The sequence below is a fragment of the Scophthalmus maximus genome, chromosome 3 (genome assembly GCF_022379125.1).
Source record: "Scophthalmus maximus strain ysfricsl-2021 chromosome 3, ASM2237912v1, whole genome shotgun sequence".
Classification (NCBI taxonomy): domain Eukaryota; kingdom Metazoa; phylum Chordata; class Actinopteri; order Pleuronectiformes; family Scophthalmidae; genus Scophthalmus; species Scophthalmus maximus.
The window spans coordinates 9027005-9044646 of NC_061517.1; the positions used below are offsets into that span (position 1 = coordinate 9027005).

The 17642-nt window shown below is 43.1% G+C and overlaps 1 protein-coding gene across 5 annotated transcripts in view; it reads left to right on the forward strand.

Moving 5' to 3' along the window:
* The first annotated feature begins 1580 nt into the window (after positions 1-1580).
* LOC118317057 (dedicator of cytokinesis protein 3) overlaps positions 1581-17642 on the forward strand; it is a 44835-nt gene continuing 28773 nt past the window's right edge. For 2 of the 5 annotated variants that reach the window (XM_035645499.2, XM_035645500.2), the window contains exons 1-7: positions 1581-2364; positions 8375-8458; positions 9110-9150; positions 11145-11200; positions 13646-13742; positions 15624-15772; positions 17518-17602. In XM_035645499.2, coding sequence (XP_035501392.1) covers positions 2328-2364; positions 8375-8458; positions 9110-9150; positions 11145-11200; positions 13646-13742; positions 15624-15772; positions 17518-17602 — 549 coding nt within the window. In that variant the 5' untranslated portion in view covers positions 1581-2327. The remainder of the gene's footprint in view (positions 2365-8374; positions 8459-9109; positions 9151-11144; positions 11201-13645; positions 13743-15623; positions 15773-17517; positions 17603-17642) is intronic. The other 3 variants (XM_035645498.2, XM_035645503.2, XM_035645501.2) reach the window with 2 other exon arrangements.

The window sequence follows — 17642 nt, forward strand, 5'->3', positions numbered from 1 at the left end:
TTCTCTGAAAAAAAAATCATCTTTCATCATCTAAAACATCCTCTTTGCTGTGTCTTCACCATTTCTTGCCACTTGAGCGCCTTTTTCTTCGAGTGTGATGGAAGCTTATGGTTTGTTTTATTGTATTGTTCCCACAAATGTTTATTAGCAGAGATGCGTATTTAGTTTATGAAATGCTGCACACGCCTCTCGCTTTATGTATGTGATTGGAACACCGCCCACAGTGTTCCACTCGAAGTAATAGACAGATGGGAGTCAGTCACAGCGTTGTTGTTGTGATGGAGAGAAATTACCCCACTGAATACTGCCCTGCCTCCCACACCACGGCAAACTCACTGGGAGCTCAATATTAACCAAATCACTCTATTTTTCTGGTTCACGATTGCTTTGGACAAGACCGTTTTTGTGAAGAATAAACCTATTTGCTCCGGTTCAACACCTCGGCTCTTTAACTTGGTGTTAAAGCGTCCAAATCAAGGCCTGCAGGGTGAGAACATTTTCAAGGTAAAACATTGATCCTGCAATTTTCACAAGTGTTCGGCAGGGATGTGATGAGTGTGTTTACATGAGTAGGTTCTTGTGCCATTCATACCGACTGACTAGAAGGTCATGTGAGTGGCTTTGTGTAGACGGAGCCTCCTCAAGCTCAAAGTTTCAGAGTAATGTGTACATAGTTCAACATTGCCACGCTGACTATTTTAACAGCAGTGGCCCACTTCATCAACAGGTCGATCCACAAGTGTCGGTACTTTGTGCACACAAGTCGCAACTGAATTCCCTAATTCACATGAACCATTTTTTTGATTACAGTTTAAACTGTCAAACTGTTTTCACTCAGGTGAAATCTGTCGGCTGAGATTGTCGATTTCAGGCCCGAAGCCGCCACTGCCAACAGTGAAGACATCTTTCATTTGTCTCTCTATGATGGTTTTAGCATGCTGGGAAAAAAATGTATTGTCTAGAATTAAAAGAAGAACAACAACACATAGTGGGTATTTCAATGATGGTATTTTAAAAACTCTATATATTTAAATATGACACTTTGAGGCCATCATAAGATTAAGAAAACGCAATAGTTGGCTAATTCATCTCCAGCAGGACTTTGTTCCCAGCAGGGTAGCAGCTTTGAGACTGCATCTGAACATTCATGTGTGGAGATGAAATTGAACAGTGAATTGGAAAATGAATCAACATGTACATCAAAAAACAAAACCCCCACGAATGCTGTGGGTCTGGGTCTAATTGGGGGGGAATCCACAGGCTGTCAGAGGATCTATGGTTGCATCTGATCTGCGTGGGAGCATGACCGCACTATGACAAAGCGTCGCCGGTGCGTGGGTCCGTCTCTTCAGGAATGACTCAACCGGGAGGTGCTTCCCCACATGGCCGTGGCCCTGGTCTGGACCAGCTCGACCAGCGGCGGCACGTCGAATCAGAAAGAGAAAGGGGCCGAGTGGCAGAGCCAGAGTCCAGCTGCCCTGCGGGGAGAAGGATGCAGCTTGTGATGGATGCAACTGCCATGCAGAGAGAGAGGGAGGAGGAGGAGGAAGAAGAGGAGGAGGGGGGGGGGCATATATTTGCAAGTGTTTGACACATCAGTGTTGACAAAACGAGTCATGTGACGACCGTGAAGATGGCGCATCTCTTGGTATATCGCCGTTTCCTCGGGATCTTCTCGCAGCAGCAGCAGCAGCAGCTCGACAGTTCACGTCGCCGAACAGAAACACACATCGCGACCTATTAGCGACTAATTACGCACAGGTTGAGCCCGCTCCCACGGGCCGCCGACCGGCTGGACTCGAGCGCGATTGGTGGAGGCGGAGGGCGAAGAAAGGAAGGAAGGAAGAAGAAGAAGAAGAAGAAGAAGACTGGAGACATTGCAATAATACGCGTCGGGGGGGAGGAACTCTCCCCGTTCCGCTCGAGGTGCTGCTGCAATAATAACACCTGTATTCTCTTCCCTTTTTGGGGGGGGTTGGAGGAGACGAGCTGAAAACCCACTCACCGTTTGCGTGCGAGCGTGCGTGCGTGCGCGTGCGCGCGTCGCATGAGGTGGACACGGAGACTGCATCAGACTGGAGACACACGCCGGGACATTACAGAGCGGACACATCGAGGCTCTGGTGCTCCTTCCTCCCCCATCCACACACACACACACACACACACACACAGGGACATGCAGCCATGTCGTCCCACCTCTGAGCAGCCGGGATCATCTGGAGCTCTCAGCTCTCTGCCTCCTTTTTTTTTACATTTTTTTTTTAGCAGCATCATCTCACTATATCGACATAATGTGGCTTGATCTTCCGGAGGGAATATAACCAAATATGTGGATACCAACAGAAGAGGAGAAAATCGGAGTTGGTGAGTCGATTCTCTTCTTCTTCTTTTTTTTTGGGGGGGGGGGGGGTTATTGTTGATTTACGCTAATTTGGTTCCTGGCGTTTTAATTGACTTTCATCGCACCGCGTCAGGATGTGGCAGCAGCAGCAGCTCGTGCGCGAGGAACACCCCGATGTTGTTCATCGACACATCTCACATAGACTGTCTCATCTGGTTTCCTCCTCCCTGTTATTATGGCCATTACACCCAATGGAACACACACACACACACACACACACACACACACACACACTTATAATGGCTGATATACGCGGCCAGTGACTGTATAGAAAGGGGAATTGCGTGGGATGATACAGCTTGCAGCAGCCTGCAGCCCACCACCACCTTGAAGACGCTATCGCAGCCTCTGCTCAGCTGCGGGCGACGCTTTTCCATCAGGTTTTGTGGTTTCATTAAAAAAAAAAAAAAATGCGTCAGTGTAGCATTTTAGCCCTTTTCTTTTCATATCTGGAGGGGTGGCGAGAGAGAGAGGGAGAGAAGAGGAGAGGAGAGGAGAGGAGGGGGCGCGATCCGTCTCGAAACCATTAGGGGGCGTCGTGACTGCGTAACCTCCAACAGGTGTAGGCTGGAGGGAAACCAGCCTACACCTGTAGACAGAATACTGCCCTGCTGCTGCAATGACAGGGACACGCACTGTACCACACTGTGCCCCGTTACGCCCCCGACCCCTCCACTGCACGTGTGCCCTTTGACCTTTGACGAAGAGGGAAAAAGGTGTTTAGTGCAAGATCAACAGTTCTCCAAACAGATTTGCTTTCTATAAAGAAAAAACAGTAGGCCTATGGAGTCTAATCACAAGGGGATGGCATATGATAATAATCTGACTGTTGAGCTTCCACAGCCACGGTATAAAAAAATTAAAAAATGTCCATAGCGTATGATTATAGTAGAGGCTTTTCATTTGGGGAATGAGTCATGTCCAGATGCTGTACAGCTGGTTATACTTGCAGGGCTACTCATGCTGGCGCGCACCCCCTACACACACACGCCCACACCTTCACTTTGTTTGGAGGCCTTGCGTTTGTCATGATCGTAATCATAACGTCCGCTGCAGGATATAAGAGCATTAACGACTTCTGGTGGCTGGTGTCGCGTCCCCGTCCCTTTTCGTGCGTAAACGTCCGCACATCCATCATAGAAACACTGCAGTTCTTCTTCCCTGTGCGCGCAAACAGCAGTGTATCGTGGTTGGAGGAGGAGGAGGAGGAGGAGGAGGGGGGGGGGGGGGGTCGCAGAGAGAAGAGGTAGTTCTATGTGATGAAGCAACAGTTCGGCACAGCCTCCGCATCCGTCGGTGTGGAGCGAGGGACTCGAGACGCTGTCCGTGGTGCTGAAATGCGGGGAAGCGGAGCCGACACATGTACATACAGTACTGTTCCCGGACGGCGTGTTGACATGTTTCAATATTTCTCCAACATCACAGTAGATGAAGCCACCACGCTGCTTTGAGTTGAACCGGCGACACAGCCGCATGGCCTGTTATCATCTCTTCTCCCGCCTCGTCTGTGTCAGCAGTGGCACCATTTTGCGCGCGCGTGCACACACACGCACACGCACACGCACACACACACACACACACACACACACACACACACACACACACAATCTCTCACCATACTCCGATGTCAAACAGAGCCATGGTCTGTCAGCACCCAGCAACCCCCCCCCCCCTCCTCCTGGGTTATCTTAATGAGCTCCTCTAAACAGGAAACAGTTGGAGACCACCTCATGAAACGTTAATGCCTTTCTTAGAAATTCTGCCTATTCATTATTTGTTGTGTTTATGCAGGTAAATCATATTAGTTTGTAAATCACTTGTAGAGTGGCCACAAAGGCTGCTGGCCTGGCGTGGCCTGATGCGCAGCCCAGCTCTTTCCACTCTGCAACTAATAATTGTTTTAATCACCATTTAATCTATAATTTACTCTGTAACCTCAACTAATGACCAGTCTTTAACACGTGGCAAAGTTAATATTCATTTTACTATTAACAAATGAAGTACAAGCTAATTGTCTGGTTGTAAGATGTAAATATTTGGCACTTCAATCAAAAAACAAACAGATGATCAAATATATAACATTCAGTCCAACTTCATTCAAGTTGAATTTTTTCATTATCTCACTTGGAAATGAGTCACAGGTGGATTACTCTCAATTAAGCATCAAGACTGCGAGAATTTCCTTACACTGTAAATTAGAAAAGAGCTGTGACTATAAATCTACCTGCCCACAGGAGACAGAGTGAAATGAATCAGCTGGCTTCATCTGCGACCATGTGGATGTGGCTCAGACACAAACTACTGTAGCAGTACATGAAACAGACGAGATGACGCGGCCACCATTATCTGAAATGGACAACTCTGAGACCAAATATGGTCATAACAGAACAAAAGACAGAGCTAATGGTCAACTGAGAGCAGGATTAGAGAGATTAATGTTGCCCAAAGTAGCTTTTCTCTGTAAATTTGGGCCGGATTTTGAACTCTTTGTAAAAAAAAAAAAAAAAAAAATTCCAAAGGAAAGTTGCTCAGCCTCATTTGGGTGGGCACCTCTTGGATTGACGAGCGCTGACTCACAAAGCTCAACATTACTGTAGTTTAGTTTGCACTTACAATGTATACATATATATGTATTGTTGCATGAGTGACAGTCACGTATGCGGCCGTTTGAAAGCGTTTAATGACAAAATCCTTAATTTCACACCATTGTAGTTGGGCATGACTAGACTTGTGTGACACAGATCTGAGATCAGATATGATAAAATGCCCCCCTGCTCTGCCTGTGTGGCAGAAACCCCTTGGTTAGCAGGACTCCAGTGCAGTCATGTGTCCCAGTAAGTGAGTGTGCATTCAAGTCGTGCTAAGCAACATGACTCAGTCGGTGAAGCCCAAAGTCCATTTGTAATTTTTGTGCTAGATCTGGGACAGGACTATATTCAAGCCAAGGACCTTCATAGTCTTCATGCTCACTTTGCATGAGTGGAAAGGTTTAAGGATGATTTCAGTAAGCAGCTCAGCTTCTGTTGAACCAGTTTTGATTGAGACTGGACCTAGAATGACTAAAAGGAAAGTACAATTAGATGAGCACAGAGCTCTCTTAAATGAAATGTCTCGACAGCCGTGCAATTAGCATTCAGTGTTTACAATTGTTTACAACAGTGGCACAAGTTATAAGCCATAATAGTATTTGATGACCTTTACCCTTCATCTGCACATTATGTCTCCTCAATGGGTCATTGTACATTTAGGAACTGTATGTTGTATGTATGTTGTGTTTTAAGCTTCATTATATTGCAAATAGCATTAAAGATTTTTCAAGACAGGGCAGCATGTAATAGTTGGTATGTTCAATGAATGGAGATATTAGCCTCACCATAAGAAAACACATTTTTATTACAGATTAGAAAATAACACATTTGCCTCAATATTTTTCAGGAAACAGGACAGTGAACAGTAGGTAACAGAAGCGGGTCAAAGGTCAGAGTTGTTGTTTTTTTAAGTATCTTACAGGTCCCTCAGGGTATGGAGTGAAATATTTTTTTTCCCCTCTGGCCTGAAAATGTTGGACTGAAATGCAAGTTAAAACTGTAACAGATACATAATAAATGTGACTTGAACATATTCAAAACTCAATTCGCTAACGTGCTAAGTGTGTGCTTGTGATACTTGTGATACAAGACAACCTCCAAATGTTCATGCTTTTACAACTCTCTCTTTTGACAAAGTGGGGAGCTCTGAATTTTTTTACACTGCAATACTAAAGGATTCGATCAACAAGGGAAAAAAAATAAAACACTGAGTCTCTTCCATGGCACGATTATTCTGGTTGTACTGACTTTTTTCCTACGCACCACGGGGGTGGGCGATTCAGAAAACAAAGGCACAATGGAGGATAAGCGATGTTAACTCTCACACAGGCTGTATAAGTGATTTTAAAACACATTTTACAATTGAGCACCATGTATCTGCGGTTCACTGAGTCTAATGATTTCTCCCCCTATGATTCTCAGATAAGGCCAAGTTGGTGGCTGGAATATAGTAACTTTATGCATTAAATATCCCCAGAATACCACTACTTTAGTCTTGCAAGTTCTGCTGCCGATGGTTACTAAGTGATTTTAAGGAAAGCAACTCAGCTTCTGTTCTCACTTCACACCAACACAGAAAATGGATTCTAAAAAGGATGTTTTCAGGAGGCAAAGTTTGGTAGAAGAGCATTTTCAATAGAGGTTACTTTAGGTAAAGCAAACTTTATATGTCTAATTTAAAAGCTGTAGCTTCTCAGACATAATTTTATCATTAGTGTTTTACCCTCTGATGTTACAGTGGGGGAATATCAGTTTCCAAACAAAATGAGAAATTGTTATCTTTAAAAGAGTTCTATTATGGTTGGATAGGACCAATGGTAACAGGAGGTAAGAGGAGAGTGGGGAACAGCGAGGGTCTCCTCCTGTGCTCAAGCCCCACAATTCCGACCTGTGAGTAACTGGTTACACAAGAATGGCCATGTGGACTTGAAATTCAACTGAATGGCGAGACAATCTGGACTGATATACTGCTGCTGAGTAGAAATGTTTGCTTTTGCCAGCATTTTCCTCCCTGGCTGTCCTGTCAGTCCTTCCAACATCCTACGTTCATCATGGTGAAGTGTAAAGGTGAATTTTGTCGGTTTTGTTTTTGAGGATATGCTAATGCTCTGCAGCTTTTAGGCACAGTGGAATAGCGTTTACACAGCCTGGAGGTTTTTGTGAGGGAGGACTAAGAAAATATGAGCCTGTGTGATACGCCCATCTCTCAAGAACATGACAATCTCATCTTGTTCCGACGTGGCCTCCGCTGAAGAGTTTTCAAATGGTATGAGTGCCGGTTTTGCAATTCAAATGAAAGAGCGGCCATTGAAGAATAGGAAATACCTGGCCCTGGCCGGGAAAAGCCCCGGGGCAGACTGAAAAAAAGGTGAAAAGCAGGCTCTTTAAGGCTATCCAATCGCTCTCCCTCTAATATGTGCTGAAATACGTTCGACCTGAACTCTATGCCATGCAGCATCCATAAGCTTGCCATTTTAAAACGCCTAGATCCCCGCAGCAGTTACAGGGAAGGAAGCCCTCCAGTTTGTAGATTATCTGTTGCCATAGTTACCCGAGCACAGGAACTGAGCGCTCGTTACCCTCAAACAGGCCACGGAGCCGAGCCCAGGCCCCTCCTTCTTATCCTCCCCCTCACTGGGTCCCCTGGCTAGTTCATTAGCATAATGATTCACACCAAACTCTCCTTGAAGGGCCACCAATTGTAGGTTTTTTTAAATTGTCAGTGGATCGCTGCCACTATAAAATAAATGTTGTCCTTGCTGAGGCTTGTGCGCTGGATGTTACACAGTGAAGTGGAGTGCGGCATAGATTAAAAAAAAGAGGGTTCCAGTGGCTATCCTGCTGTGAAGGCCTTTACTCTGGCATCCATCCCCTCATTGTGTTCTTAATCAGGGCGAGAGTCACATGTTTCTGTGTGTGGTCAAAGACTGCATGATGCTGCAAAAGCAGGTGGCAAAGGAAGGTCTATGCTAATACCGACTTATGATAAAGCAGCGTTAAGCCACACTACTTAGCAGCCCCTGCGGGCCCTATTTTGGGAGACAGTTCAATTAACATAACATTGCGCAAAAATCAGGCCGCTTAAGAATTAATTGCCCATTAAAATGACTACCCACGTCAGGGTGGGAGCTTGTTTACAGTTCACTAAGCAGTCGTTCCTGTGTGATGCAGTGTTTGGATGTTTGCATTAAACGGCTTATTCAAAGGCGACAATAACTGGCCTGCCACAACCCCAGAACACAGGGACAACAGTGTGGGGGATGGACCTTGTTTAATCAGAGGTCACACGGATGAAACATACAGTAGATCTTCATCTGTTATATCAGTGCTTATATAAAACTAATGTAAACTGACCTGTAAACTTTTTTCTCTTTTCTCTGCACAGTGATCTGCAACTTCCGGTCACCAATATGTCAGGCCCTGGTCCTGGAGATTGGGGAAACTGTACAGATCCTGGAGAAGAGTGACGGTAATAACAGTCATACCTCTTAAGGCAATGCAAACTTGTCATGAACAAAAGGCACAGTTATTGTGAATGATTTTAAAGAATATCAGGTCTGTGCACTGCAAGATGTCAGGTTGTCTTTTTTTGTGGAAATGTGCAGGTGTTTTTTTTTTATATGAGAAAAGTACTCAGTACTTAAATAAGACTACTTTTAAGTCAAGTAGATAAATAAAAGGTTATGCTGGCCGATTTTTCCACCAGATTTTTGTTCCTTAATGAAGAGGCCTTTGAAAAGTCAATTTGTTTGAGCTATTTTTTGGAAATCACTCTGACTCTCCTGCTACAGTGCTATGCTATGTGAGTTATATCTATAGAGTCTATAGAAGTTAGCTAGCTATATGCTGTGACAATGACATTATTTACTTTTATGGTCATGTAACAGGTAGATATTATTTAAAATATATTTTAGTGTGATGTTATCTATTGTGATAAAAGCAATATAGATAGAACAGCAGAGAATGAAATGTACATAGACATTTAAAGTAAAGGTTGATTTGAGGTCTGGTTAAAAAAGAAAGATTGGTTTCTACAATATTATGTGTGTAATGAGACATACTGTGTATATAAAATATGTATTTGATTGTGACTGAGCAAGGTTTTCTGGTCTTCCTTTAGGTTGGTACAGAGGCTTTTCCACCAAGAAGCCGTCCATCAAGGTAATTTTAACATCGTACACACAACACTGGTTTGACACTGTGTTGATTCTTACAGGCTACTGTACGTACAGTTGTCTTTATTCTGTATCGCATGACTCGTAGGTGAAGCACAAGGCACAAAGACTACATTTCCAACGAGTGATGTGATTTGTAAGTTTGTTAAACCTCTACGTATATCAACTGATACAATAACAATGCAGCATTTTGTTGGCCACCCAGTGTTTTATATAAGGCTAACTGTTTATCAAATGACACCAACACATCTGTAAAACCGGCTGCCCCGCAAAATGGAACGATCTCCTCACCAAGGTTTTCATCAAAGACCATCGCATTTTTGTGAATGATATTATGATGCGAGAGATGTGCATCCCAGAAATAGCTTTGTCTAGACAACAAAGGGCCTTAATGACTTGATTGACTTATTGAATAGAGCTTTGATTTGACCAAAATAGAAATCCCCTGACCTCTATTTCCAGAGGTGCTTCAATAAAGGCACCATTTTTAAAACAAGATATTCTGACTCCATAGTAGAGAAGCAGATGTAAAAAGACTTACAAACAACAAACACATCCTCGTATGATTTGTATGAGGCCCCATCATTTTCTTTTACATCGTATCATGGAACTGCACAGATTACCACAGCATCACGGACCCAGCGCTCTCTGAGAGTATGCAGTATTTCTGCAACAGTTTTCCCTCCTGTGCAGAATTTGCAAAAAAATAAAATAAAAAATGTTGGTTTCTTTTCTGCCAGCAGATGGTGCAGTTCGTAATCTAAAAAAACAGTTATAATCCAAAAACAATCTTTTTTCTTGTTGTTCCTTGAATAAAATGGCACTTCTAATCTATAGCTTTTAATCATTTCTAAGTGAAACATTGTGACTTTATATCATTGGTCAAAGCATAGGGAAGGTTTGTATCTTCCTAAGTTTGTTGATTCAGTATCGTTGTGGTAAATCCTATGCACCCTGCTCAGTAAGGACAGACCATAGGTGCAGAACTCTGAACAATACAACACCCGCGCTCCTCACAGAGATCAATACTCTGCACTGCAGTAAATTTATCAAATCTGACTGACAAATCTTCTTCCCATAGGATTGTACAGTAAAGAATATTTATGACGGATTTCGTCAATGATAACCTGTAGCAGAGCAGTCTAGAAAGTTATTGCACAGAGTTGGAGAGCAAAGATGTAAAGATGTCTATCTACACAGAAAAATCTGCACTATAAAAATACCAGATATATTTTTAGAAGCATGAGAGCAGTAGGTAATCTCTGTTAGTTTGCACGTCTACTCTGCTTTAAAATAAAAATGTCCGAAGCCGAAGTGTTATGTGATGCGGCTGAAATGTTTTATAGAAAGCACAAAAGCTGTCCAGCCCGGGCAAATGTGGGTGTTAGTGACTACATGCTGTCCTTCTCTACTCTCGTCAGCTATTTACAGGTCTTACCAACACCCCTCCATTTTGTTATGTACTCCGCTGCCCACACTCAACCGCCCCCACACTCTCTCTCTCTCTCTGCGCCGAGCGAATTAGTCGTGTTGACTGTGGCCAATTCCTTACATCTGGCAGATTAGAATGAGAAAGATGAACTGCAAGGGTGGCAGTTGGCATCACTCAGTCCCTCGTGCCCTTCCCCAGCTAAGCCAAGCCACAATGGGACTCCTGCACGTTGCTCTGCCTCTGATCTCTGTAGCGTATGGAAGCTGTATGAGCTCACACCCGTTTTTCCCCTTCGCATGGCAGAGAATGTTGGCACACAGCAAAGCAGGCGTCGTGAAAATATATATACGAAGGCAGTGGGGACTTGCTCGTCCCTCAACGTATAATGTGACACCAGCAGAATATTATTCTTTCATTTTTTTTTAAAAAAAAAATTTCTACAAATGTAGCACTCAACCTGATTTGTGGCAGACCACCTTGTAACGGGAGAATTAAAACGGCAATCCTGTGACACTCGCTAACATCGCTGCTGCCTCTTCTGTCCACAGGGTATTTTCCCAGTCAGCTATGTCCACTTGAAGAAATCCACTGTGACCAACAGAGGGTGAGTTGTGTGATAAAGTTGTTTCTTTTTATTTGCGCTTGTGCAGAGTCAGAATTGGGAATGCACTGCTGATCCAGCTTTTGTCATTTTTATTTTATTTTCCTGAATGTTATTTTGAACTATTAGAACGAGTATACCGTGTATACACCCACATACACCCACAGCCATACAACAAAAACAAGGCAAGGCAAAGCAGAATAGGTTACCGGAGTAGCAAGTCATTCTCCAACGCAAACTCAGAATTCTTCAGTTTCCACAGCCACAGTGATAAAAATGTTCATATTGGCTTGATTTGTCTGTAAGTTTTCACAGCCTGGGGATGGATGGTTAGTACAACTTACTGTTCGAAAAACCCATTTTGCTGGAGTTGAGTCAATTTGCTTTCTGATATTATCAATAAAGGGAACCCAGATCTTAATACATTTACAGTATGCGTCAGTTGGGAAGCATCTAATCTCCCCCATAATTACATTACATTACTCTTGAATTAATGTAACACACAACTTTATATCAACACTGACAAAGAAACTGTATGCACCCACCACAGAAGCCTATTTCCTCAGTCGGCTTTCTACTCTGAGTGATGGGGTTCCATAGGAAGTCATTATTATTTCACAGAGGAGATTACCACATTTATCTTTTAGTCCTTGTTTTTCTCATCTAGCAGCGGGGCAGGGCTCATTGGAAAATGTTAATGTCATATATTTCTGTATTTCTGTGCACAAATCAGAGTTAAGCAACATTTGTATCAAAATATGAAACAGTTTCATTATGTGTTAAACTCTTGACAAATAACAATTTACAATATACAATTTTTGTTACACAAAGAACACGTGTCGGGGCAGATTTAAAATTTCATGTCTCTGAGACAGAGTGTGAATATGAAAACAGAACATAAACGGGCTTGTTTGAACAATTTAGGGCAATATGACGATTTTGTGGTCTGACTATATTAGGTCACTATGAACTTGATATACTGTACAATGAAGGAAGCCTCCAACAGCCGCACTATAGATTAGATGAGATAACACCTCGTACGTGGACACAAAGTATAACATTATCTGTGTCGTTGACTTTAAAGGTGTTTATTATTAAGTAGACACGTAGTAAAACAGCCAGTTAAATTTTTTGCAGCATAAAGAAAGTATGTTTGTATGAAGGGAGCGCAGTTCAAAATACTGTGCACAACCTCAGCCGTGGTTTCTCTTTACAGGTCAGTTGCTACCAGAAGTTCACTGCCGGATGATATGGGCTTTGAAATTATAAAACGTTTCAGATTATTCAATGCCAGTCAGGAACTTCATTCACTCATTACACAGAGAGAGTGATACAGATTCATCAACAGATCAATGTGTACCGCCCCCCGTCCTTTGTCATCTCATTTCATCTAACCCCTGATTTGTGACGACATGATCTTCGTGAGAATTACCACCAGACATGCGCACGCACACACACACAAACATACACACAGCGGTCATCTACAGTTCCTGTCACAATAGCTGTCCACGGCTGCAGAGGCCAGAGTAAAGACAAAGACAAAGACTGGCAGCAGAGCTCTTTATCAGCCCGGACTCATTGAAGTTAAATCTGCAGACTGGGGAGTTTGCTGTTATATCACCACCCTCCAGTTGATTCACCACATAGCAGGAGCACTCTTGTTTGCACTCAAACAATTAAAAGTGCAGACTTGGAAATTTACATTATTATACTCCCTCGCTCCGGGAGTTGCACTTTGGGAAATCTGCTTCGCTGTCTCGCGGAGTTAATGAGGTGACACACCTACTGCATCGCCACAGACAATCGCCCCGATTCATATCGTAATAGAGATGTTTCCCTCGTTGCAAAATCACTGATACAGTTTCAAAGTTCACTCTTTGCAGCACAGGTCAGAGATTGGTGAGCAAAGTACAAAGTGTCACTGGAGATCTGACCTTTGGTGTAATGTTTCCCCATGAATGTGGTCACACAAGACAGATGGGTGTGTGGTGATTTTACCATTAACTGCAACCGGGGAAACTATCATGACTCTTCTTCATCTTCATCTTTGTCATTTTCATAGCTGTTAAATCCTTGAAAAGTTGTTGTGAAGCTGTGACCTGCATACATGTCGTTGTTTTCTGTCGAGTAAGTTTGTACATGATAAACTACTCATTTGTAAGTAGTTACATTACTCAGTAGTTAAATTCTCGAACAATATTTTGATGCTTCATATTTTTGTTAAATATCCAGACGGTCACAAATTTCAAGAGGCACTAGAATTACAATTTCTATGAACACTTCCTCAACTGCAATTCCTGAAAATTCCTGAAGATTTTGTCCTTACTATCTACTTAGGAGCAGTAAAAGTCAAATACTGCATTACGGCCCAACACGGACATTTCATTTTTGAATTGTGTGTGTGTGTCCTTGTGCGCGCTCACATTCATGCATGTGTGTTTGCTGCAGGTTGTGCGAGACGGTGGTGCCCCTCGAGGACCCCATCATCACAGAGACCACCTCCACACTGCAGGAATGGGGTGTCTTGTGGAAGCAGCTCTACGTGGTCAGTTGCACTTCACCTCACAACAGAACACTAAGCAATAAATGTGAGAGTGGATTCAACATTACTGAGATTTCCAAGGGAGTTGGAAGAAAAACAGCTTTTGTCAAAAGAAATTGCATCCATCTCGTTGTTTCATTTGTATCCTCCTGGGGGGGTTTGATGGACGAGGCTTCTCGAGTAGCTTTTTTCTTCTCTGCACCTAATTCAGGAGCGGTGAACAGCCTGAGAAATTGCCCAAACATGCAGTGACACCTCCTTCAGATATTTTTTACCCATGGCATGTCATTCTGAATCTCAGGCTACATTTTCATACACTACCTATGTGGGGACAGAGACGGTGGCCGGGTACAGATAATGGCCTGCAGACCTGTCAAATGCAATTTCATGCTGTGTCATTCAGCCATTGATTGATCTTGGCCTGCCTCTCATAGTTTCTGCATCATCTTATGATCCGCCACCTTCAGTCAGCCTTCACTTGCCTCGCAATAAGTAATTACTGGAAACCTAAAGCATCCTTAATCCTGCTAAGTGTCGAGGGGGCAGGCAGAAGAGGCTGCTAGGGTTTGGAGTTTGGAGCTGAGTGGATATGTTGCAGAGCTGGCAGCAAGTTTTTACATAACCTCTCACTGCGGACTGCTCATGCTCTGAGCAACAAAGGAGCCCGAGGCATTGGTGTGGTGATGTAACTTCCTCTGAAGCCTGACTAATGTGAAGCGCTGATTTAACAGTGCTTGTTTTGGTGCTCACCCCCTTTGTGATATGGGCAATGTTGCCTCAGTTGCATTCGTAATAACGGGGTTTAGTATTGGCTAGATGCTGATGCATTTCACCTTATCGTTGCCAATTAGAATTCATGGTACTACTTCAGGGAGCAATGGCCTAGGCATAACTGTGTATCTGTTATAATGTACATAATTAGCCCTGCACAATAGTCGTCCGAAAGGGCTCATCAACCCTGACAAAAATCTTTGTTTTTCAGCAGCAGCCAGCCTTTGAGAACATGTAGCGGTATCCTCAGTGAATTCACATGGGAATTGTGGCGGCGCTTAATCTTTCCATTTATGTAAACAAACCTGGGTGGTAATGTGGGCTTGTCCTACCATTAGGCAGAACAGAGAGTGCCTGAGTTAAAAGGGTTGTCCTCGTTCCATGAGAAATGGTGATGGAATTCGTTGGTGTGAGGAGGTTGAAGCAGACTTGCAAAGGATATTTATTTTTTGTTTTATCAAAAAAAAAAAACCCAGTAGCAGCAATATTGGTCTTCATATGTGTGCAGGTTCAGCCATTAGAGAAGGATTTTTGTCTTGATCATTGTTTTAGCTTAAAGATTTTTGGACTGCGCTGGTCGGGGCTCGAACCCGCAGCCCCGGGTATGGGAGACGGCTGCATTAACTGAGTTGTAGCATTTGTCGCCAGCACATCTCTTAAGGTGTTGGGGGGGCGATGTTTACAAACTGCAAACACAGTGTTGTGTGGTGCGGTCCGCACCATTTGTTTGGTTTTCAATTTACAGAGCCAGGGCTGTGCAGAAAAAAAAAAAGATTGTCGGCACACACAGAACCGACAACGAGCGGACCGCAAGGAAAAATTCGCAGAATTATACAAAAATCGTATTGGATTCAAATCGCTAAATGTACAAGAAATCACCGGTTTCTGATGTCAGATAATGACTTACATGTTCATGTGTTTGTGTGTGTGTGTGTGTGTGTGCGCGCGCACGCGTGTGTCTGTGTTAGCTTTGTAATTGTATTACAGACAATTGATATGACAGATGATATGAGGTACATTTTGGGGAAGAATTTCATTAATAGTCTTTATAGCAATGCTGCAGTAGAAGGATACGACATATCCTAGCTAAGTCTCTTTTGGCTGCTTCAACAGAAACACAAGGTGGATCTGTTCCATAAGCTCCGTCATGTGATGAACGAGCTCATCGACCTGCGTCGGCAGCTGATCCAGGGTCATCTCGCCCAGGACCAGACTCGTGAGATCAAGCGGCACATCACTGTGCGGCTCGACTGGGGCAACGAGTGAGTGACTCTTACATTAAATGCACTGTATCAAGGGGGGGGTGGGGGCTGAAGGCCTGCTCTACAGCAGACATTCGTTTTTAACTGTTGGCCACCCAAGAATACAATATTTCCTTGGCACCGGCAGGATCTACATTGCTGTGTGAGTGGGTGCATAATAGCAGCGTCTATGATGTCATTTTATGGTCATTTAGCAGATGAGTGAATTTCAAGCGGCTTAAAGTCAATGTGCATCCCCCTGGAGGAACTGTAAAGCTATATTCTTACTGTTGCCAGCTCCAGACTCCATCCAACTGAGAACTGACAGACGTCCATAACAGAAATAAAGATGTGAGAGCTCCGGTTCAGCTGAGGAATAGGCCTTATGCGGAGGGGCCATCTGTTTAACATACGATTCATTGCACAATTTCACACTGAAAACACTTCACTTTGAACTACATCACTGAAGTGGTCAGCGTGAGTGCATGTCATGCTTGAACAATATGTTTAATGTAAAAAAAAAAGGTCAAGAGGTTGAGCTTGAGATGCATAGTATTGTGTTCATCATGCCTGTCAATGCTCTGTGGTGAACTCTGACCTCAAAACTGTGGTGATGTGATTTCACTGATGGTGCTCCGTGACTCGAGGCTGTCTAACTTTGTTTATGTAAAAGGTTACAGTATGGTTTTCAGTAGCACAGCAAATAAGCAAAGCATATTTACTCCAGTACTGTACTCAACCTCTTTATTCCCACAGACTCTGTTATTCCCACAGACAGTTATGGGTTTGTCAAATGAACTCATGTTGGGTGGTCAAGCACTGTTCAAACACATACATTCTCATCCCACTGTACTATCACAGTGATCCCATAGATGTCAAATATGTCCCACAAAGGAGTGAGAATAAAATGAAGCACAAGACAAATTGAAAATTGTCCATTGGATGTAATGACGTTGCCATGAAAAATGAGTCTTCCGTTTGAATACATCATTCATTGTCACTGAAAACCGATACAGAATATATTTTATAAGTAGAATTTTAAGTCTTTTCTTGTTTGTTTCTGTTAACAACGTTAAATACTCTTGGGTAGTTTCTAACTCTATGAGAATTCATATTTGGGCACATTTTCAGGAAATATGCACCTATTCCCTACCACTATTTCTTGGCCCTGAGCGATTTTTATGCAGCCATCACTTCCTTACCACAACGTTAACCCCCCAGTCAAACAGACAATTGTGATTTTTACAGACGTATTTATTCATGAACGTTGGAGGTGCTGGCAGGCTGATTTGTGACCTTCGTACAGAGCCATGCAAGATGTTTCCCTCTGTTTCCAGTCTTCCTAAGTCTTGCTGAGCTAACCGGCTGCTGGCTTCTTTATCACACAGACATGAGAGTTAATCTTCTCGTTTATCTCTCTGCCAGAAATTAAACAAGCTTATATCCCAAATTCCCTCAATTGACAAACTATTCCCAAAATGCAAGCCGGTAACTACAGATGACAGATAAATGTAGTGGAGTAAACAGAACAATATTTTCCGTCTGCAATGAAATGGTGTTGTGTAAAGTAGCACATCAGAGAAATGCTCAGATAATAATGCAAAATAATAACGCATTTACTGTATGTGTAGAGATCAACATGTGATAAACTAGTTGTACACAAGTTGTAATGTGACATTGTTTGACTCAGAACCTGATTTTTTTTTTTGAAAGGCTCTGATTTATTCATTTCTTCTCTGTTTTACTCCTGAACCTTCTTTCACCAGGCACCTTGGCTTAGACCTTGTTCCCAGAAAAGAGTTTGAAATGGTGGAACCAGATCACATCAGCGTATCTGAGTTATACAAAATGGTATGTTGGCTGATATTATTTTTATGCATGCTGTACAATT